The 6,803-nt window shown below is 41.5% G+C and overlaps 1 protein-coding gene across 7 annotated transcripts in view; it reads left to right on the forward strand.

Annotated features, from left to right (window-relative positions):
- The window catches only part of DCAF5 (DDB1 and CUL4 associated factor 5), a 71,200-nt gene extending 66,726 nt beyond the window's left edge, over positions 1-4,474 (forward strand). For all 7 annotated transcript variants that reach the window (XM_069017613.1, XM_069017617.1, XM_069017619.1 and 4 more), the window contains one exon: positions 2,417-4,474. In XM_069017613.1, the coding sequence (XP_068873714.1) occupies positions 2,417-4,222 (1,806 nt within the window). In that variant the 3' untranslated portion in view covers positions 4,223-4,474. The remainder of the gene's footprint in view (positions 1-2,416) is intronic.
- The last annotated feature ends 2,329 nt before the right edge of the window (positions 4,475-6,803 follow it).

Genomic DNA, 6,803 nt, shown 5'->3' on the forward strand with positions numbered 1-6,803 from the left:
TTTATGAACCTTCTTAGATTAATTTCATTAGAAAACAGACCTTTCTCAGAGGGACTTTGGAGCAGACTACCTCTCCTCCATTTATATTGGTTCATACAGGATCTAAGCATCTTCTAATTCTCTTGCTTTAAAAATAAAAAAAGGTTTTATAAAACCTAGTGATCAATCAACCACTGCTAAGATTATTAGAGGGAGGGGCATGCCAGCCTGGGAAAGCACACAGTATGAAGTGTTTACAAGAAGATATGCTTCTTAAAAAGATCTGATCTGCTTGCTGAAATGCTCAGTAGTGGGAAAAAGGGGGAAAAGATCTGACAGGTTGTGAGAGAAGGTACTGAACACATGCTACATAAATCATCAAGAAGGCAGCAACCCAAGAATAGTCCTTTCAGCAAGTAGAGTTCTTTTTTTCTGTTAAAAAACTTGGTGTACCCACAAATCAACAATCTCTCTCATGGATTCACTGAGAGAAAGCTCTTTCCTACATTGTCTTTAGGAAGTGAAGCCTGGGAAATTGAAAATGAAAAGTGATTCTTTCTGTTCTCTTGAATAGTTCAAAAAGGTTAAGTATGGTTGTTGAAATTCTGTACATAGTAGGCTTAGACTGGGTTTTGTTATCTTCATCCAAACGTGATGCTTGTCCTTTGGGCCATGTGTCTGGTAAGTGCAGTGCTTGAACCAAGCAACAGAGAATCGTCTTCATTCTGGTTTCAAGTGCCATATTAAAGAACTGCCTGGGAGAGAATTTGCTGAAGTACTGCAAAAAATAAAAATAGCAATTAAGTACCAATAGCAAATACACCTTGATGTTGAGATGTTCCTAGAAACAGCCTAATGTAATGCAATGTAAAGTTCCTTTCCCTTTGCTCTGAAAGGCAGCTTGATGATTGTGTGCAGAAGAAAGGCAGCCCACTTTAATTTTGGAACAGTGTCTCTTTTATCTGTCTAGCCAGATCATATGTGGAAGCTCTGTTAACCATAAATTACAGAGAATGAAAAGTAAAAGCCTTCAAATTTGGGAGATTTTCAGAATAAAGTTTACTTGTTCATCTTAAATTCAGCTGTTCTGGACAAGTAGTTGCAAGATAATTTATTTCATTTTGCTGTCATTATTAAAGGTGTAAGGTTTCTCTGTGCACTGTTGAAAATCTCAGTGAATACAGAGTAAGTGGCATTCTTGTGGGCTTTTCTTATATTGCTTGTCATGGTAGTATTGGGTTATGTTGCATGTGTTAATTAGGCATTTGTAAGATGAGTGCTGATTATGTCATTTATACATGCAAAACACTCTTTTTGTTAGCAGTTTTGTCTATTTGGAACAAAACTTAATTAATTTCTGTTGGGAAAATTGTTAGATTTTTTTTCCAAAAACTATCCCAAAAGCCCAACCTGGCATAGAATTTTTTTCCCTGAGCTTGTTAGCATGGTAAAACCAAAGCATGGCTGAGATCAGATCTTTAAAACAGTACATTAAGGCATTGTTGTAGGTAAGCTACATACTGGCTCTGCTCACAGTAAGGCATTGTTCATCCCATTAAAGTGATAGTGGTTGTCCACAGAACATCATAATCACATTGCCCCCAAATCTGTGAGTAAATCTGAGAAGGGTGAGGACATCCAACAATTATGTTTGCTATGGATTACCAGTTTCTTAGGGATATTGGTGGATCTTCTTTGGAGCTTTTTTTTCCCCTTTTTCCTCTCCATACCAGGAAAATTGAGGGAAGGACAGATGGATAGCATAGCAAGACTGTTGCTGTTGGTGAGATCAGTATACTTAAAAAGTAGCTTTCTACTTCAAAACTCTTCAACTTTCCCCATCAAAACTGCTGCTGTGTCTTCAGAGGATGTTGGAAGATTTCTTTTCTTTGTAACTGTTCCCTAAAGCCAGTAGTGCAGCTCTACTTTTCACCTCCATGCATTCAACTCCCTGCCTGCTGATCAGGTGGGATTGACTACGTTGCTGGATGAAATGTTACTCTACACCACTGGCACAAGCAACTCTGGTTTCCTGGGAAACAAGTGCCTTCATTAGTGCTAAGACTGTATTGTAGGCAACAAACTATTCTTACTGTTAGTGAGTAAGCATCCCTGATTACATAAAAATGGAGCCCTGCAATTTGGGAGGAATTATCACACAATGAATTACCAAAATGATGGATAATTTGCAGTGTGAGAGCTTTTGTATTCTGGATGGGAGAAGTAAATGCAGGAAAAACACATTTGTAAAGGGGAAGATAAAATCCCACAGCTCTGTAATACTTGTGAGTAGGGTACTGAGGGGTAAAAATTAATAAAAACAATCTGCAACCTGCAGCTATTCTGGGTATTTGAGCTACTGTTCCATTTCAAATGCTTATAATGGTTTATGAATTCAAAGACATATGTTTGGGGTTTTTTTTATTTTCTGTTACAGATCTGGAGTCCCTACAAGCAGCCTGACTGCACAGGGGACCTGGATGGTAGAATTGAGGATGACTCACGTTGCCTCTACACTCATGAAGAGTACATCAGTCTTGTGTTGAACAGTGGTAGTGGTTTGTCCCACGATTATGCCAACCAATCAGTCCAGGAAGATCCACGGATGATGGCCTTTTTTGACTCTCTCGTGCGCCGGGAGATCGAGGGCTGGAGTTCTGATTCAGACAGCGACCTCAGTGAGAGCACAATCCTGCAGCTCCATGCAGGAGTAAGTGAACGCTCCGCCTACAGCGAGTCTGAGTCCTCCACCTCTTTGCATCACTCCCCACCACATGTGGCTGAAGAGTCTGATGAAACTGCCTATAACTTAAGGGCCTTAAGATCAACTGCATCCCCCTCAGCCAGAGAAGATGTGTCTTCCCGTCAGCAGAGGCTCTCTGCACTGAGAAAGTATCAGGATAAACGTCTCCTGGCCCTTTCCAATGAGTCTGACTCTGATGACAATACCTGTGAGGCAGAACTAGATACAGACCTTTTCCCACGGCCACCATCCCCGAGTCCCGAGGAGAATGAATCCAGCAGCTCCAGCAGCAGCAGCAGTACAGAAGATGAAGAGGAACTGAATGAAAGACGCACATCGATGAGGCAACGCAATGCGCTGAGGCGCCGGCAGAAGATGCAAAAGGAGGAAAGGACTAGCACTAACACGGAGAATGTAACCCCTTATATAGGTGAGGACATATATGATTACCCCCAGATCAAAGTAGACGATCTTTCTTCTTCTCCAGCTTCTTCACCAGAAAGGAGTTCGGCCAACAAAGTTCTTAAAGAAAGGACGTCCCCTTGCTCAGACAGTGAATCAGTGGAGAGAAAGATTTATAAAGCTTACAAATGGCTCCATTATTCTTACATATCATATTCAGCTAGTAAAGATGGTGAATCCTCCAGAGGAGATGGAGAAAATGATGAAGGGAAACCAGGAACCAGTGGAAGGCACAATGCAGCACACTTACTAACTAAGGAAGATGCTAGGAACTTAAGTCCAGTAGTTCCTCAGGGTTCCTCAGCTCCTTCTGCTGAAAACCACAACAGAGAAACTTTAAAAGAATGTGGTGGGATAGAAAATTCTAGTAATGGCCAAGCTTATGAACGTGACAATCAGCGGCGGATGGAGGGTCAAGAAAACACATCTGAAGACACAAGCGGGGGAGGTGTAGAGCATTCTTTTGAGACTAAAAAGCTCAATGGAAAAGCTATCTGCAAAGGGCTAAATAGCTGTACCGAAGAACCTTGCATTCAGACCGCAGGACTTGTGGAACAGAAAAATAGTCAGAACTGTCAACCAGCACCAAGCCATCACTCACTGGTCCCTCCATTCTCCGCTGTTGCCATCTGTAGTATGTCAGGTCACTGCTCCAGAAACCAGACTGATGGCAGTGAGGAGAGGAGCCTCGATCCTTCCTGCATTAACCACAATAATGGCCACTTGCATCTTCACCCTTCATGCTTCAACAATGGACAGAGTTTTGGAGAGCAGGAGACTGTGACGCAAGGACTACAGGTGCACTCAAATGCTGATAATGGCAACCTTGTACAGGTGGGTGTGACCTTGCACAAAGACTGCTGCCTGTCTGAAATGGACTCCAACAGCTACAGTGTGAGCACAAGAGAGGATACTGCTGACCTGCATCCTGCAGGCAGTGAGAGCACTCAATCTTTTGGAGGACTGAAAAGACACAGAGCGGAGTTGGAAGATGCAGATTCAGAGAGTTCATCCTTAGAAAAGAAGTTGAAAACATGATAAATGCAAATGTCTGTCGTAGTGTGCACTCTCTCAAAAAGAAAAGGAAAAAGAAAGTATTAAAGGCACATAGAGCTTGGGTCTGAAACATTGCGTTTGATTCTCCATTCCGTTCTTCAGTGGGTCTGTTTTAGATTGCCAGTGGTTCATGCTGTATAAAAATCCAACTTGCTCCTTAATGAGACTGAGTCTAGTGTACCCATACAAGGTTCTGTTTAAAGTAAATCCTTATTAAGATGGTTGACTGAATAATTCTTGTGTGAACATGTGTCATTTGTTCAGCCAGCCAACCAGGATGACTTCTTTAAAGTTTAATTGTTCTTCTAAGGAGGAAGTTTTCTATACTGACACCACATATTGCAGACTGAAGAATGGTGGAATTAGATCACACTGCTGGTAGATCACACAATTAGGGTGTGTTTCTTGTTGAGGAAAACAGGGAAGAAGTCTTTATGGGCTCTTTATTCTGCTTCAGAAAGTAAAGAAATGCAACCATTAGGGAGGATAATTTCAGAACTGGCTGGTATCTTTAGAGATAATACTTCATAAAGCACTTACTTCTGATACAGTTCAGTGACATTATTTTTATGCCAACAGAAAAGCTATAGGAAATGAGCCTCTTTCCAAAATCAACTTTAGACTGTTCCCATGGTGACATGCAATTTTGTGGGCTTTTTTAAAGAAAAGAGCTGAATAACACAGTGCCATCACTATATAGAAGTATGATTGTTGGCAAGAGGCAGGTATTATGCTGTAGATTTCATTCTAACCAAGGGCTTTTAAAAATCAGGCACTGAAACATGCCTTTCTGTGATCTTAGCACATAGACATTCTTCTCTATTATTATTGTTGTTATCATTCTTATTATTATTACTATTATTATTATTAAGAATATGGTTCTGGGTGTTGAGATATATCTCGATTATGCCCACCCTTCCCCCATGTTCTTACTTTTGGGAAGCAGTAGACCAAACAGAAAATAGCTGAAGTATGGATAATGTAACCGATTCATGTTAACAGCAACATTTGGTAAAGTCTGAAAAATGCTTTTTTAGCAGTTTCCATACCCCGAAACAGGTTAGGATTGGAGATCAGGGTTGGTTTTCCACCACTGTGCTGCTAATATTTAAATTGCAGATGGGTAGATGTATTCAGCAGAGTTCTGCATGTAAGGGAGAGCTTCAGAGAACGGTCCCCATATGTGGGGAGATTGAGTCTTCAAGTCTGGCAGTCGGAACTTGGGCAAGAGCACAGCTCTTGCTGCCAAGAACTGGAGTACTCTGTGGTGGACAGAGTCCTTTCTTGCCTGGGCACTGTTTTGAGTGGAGTATCTGGTGAGTCATCTCAGTTCTGGCATGCTGGAATTGGTGGAATTGCACTTGCTTCCCTAGCAACAAGGTAGTCAGTATGTGAAGGGAAAACAAACCATCTATAAAGGACACAAAAACTAAATGTGCGTGCAATAAAAAAAAAGAGGCTTCTTTTGACCCTACTAATTTTCAAAGGCTTTCAAGCCCAATACTGAGGAAGGGTTAATTTATTTTAAGGAATTGGAAATTTTTACTTTCAATACAACTCTAGCAGTACACTGCTGTAGAGCACTGCCCTCAGAATAACTATTTCATATCCACAACTCCCTGATACCTTGGGAAAGTAGGAAGATGCCCTGTTAAAACAGGATGAAAGCGAAGGAGCACTTCGGAAGGGATGATGTGAGGGAAAGGTATGGGAGGGAGAGTGAAGAGCACAACCTGAAACACTGTCTTACAACTACTGTAAGCAGTCTATTGTAGGCTGTCTGCCCACACTGGGTCTGCTTTTCTAGGTGTGAAAGGCAAAGGGGTGTTGCAAACACAAGCAAAAGTGGCAACAAGAGCAAGCTCTGATACATTGTTACCTTATTGATAAAATCGTTCAGTACTTACTATATTGTACATCACTGCAGTCAAGATCTCTATAGGAGTGTTTTCCTCGCTTGTATAAACATCTTACTGTAAATTCTGGGTTTTAGCCAAAATCTTGAGGTTGCTGAGTCAAAACTTTTTGATGTTTTAAAAGGTCTTTACGTTGAAAAAATTTCTCCTCTCTCACTTCTTCTGGCAAATGAGCATCTCTACCCTTCTTTGACCACAGTCATCTTTCCCTGGTGTTTTCCCAAATGCCTTGTGGTCTCACTTTCTTGTTCTTTTGTTTGTTTTCAGAAGCAGAATAAAAGCTCCCAGACTTGGTGTTACAGAATCACAGAATGGGTAAGGTTGGAAGAGACCACTGGAGGTCATCTAATCCAACCTCCCTGCTCCTGTACAGGCTCTGAGCATAAAGGATTGCTGTGGTTTCCCCAAAGACAACCTCCCATGCTGTCTGCATTCCTATTTCTAGTTTCTGTCAGGCAGGAGGAGGAAGGCAAGCTGCAATCTTAACCTTTTGTACCCGGGAAAATTAAGTGCACACAAGAACTGAAGCTTCTGAAGCAGTGTGTTCACGTCCTCACATAAATAAATGTTATCAGCAGTAGGCAGCTCCATTGTGTGGTAAAGACCCCTAAAAAAGCAAGCCAGCAAGCAGCAGCAAGTCCCCTTCA

The sequence above is a fragment of the Aphelocoma coerulescens genome, chromosome 5 (genome assembly GCF_041296385.1).
Source record: "Aphelocoma coerulescens isolate FSJ_1873_10779 chromosome 5, UR_Acoe_1.0, whole genome shotgun sequence".
NCBI classification, from domain to species: Eukaryota; Metazoa; Chordata; class Aves; order Passeriformes; family Corvidae; genus Aphelocoma; species Aphelocoma coerulescens.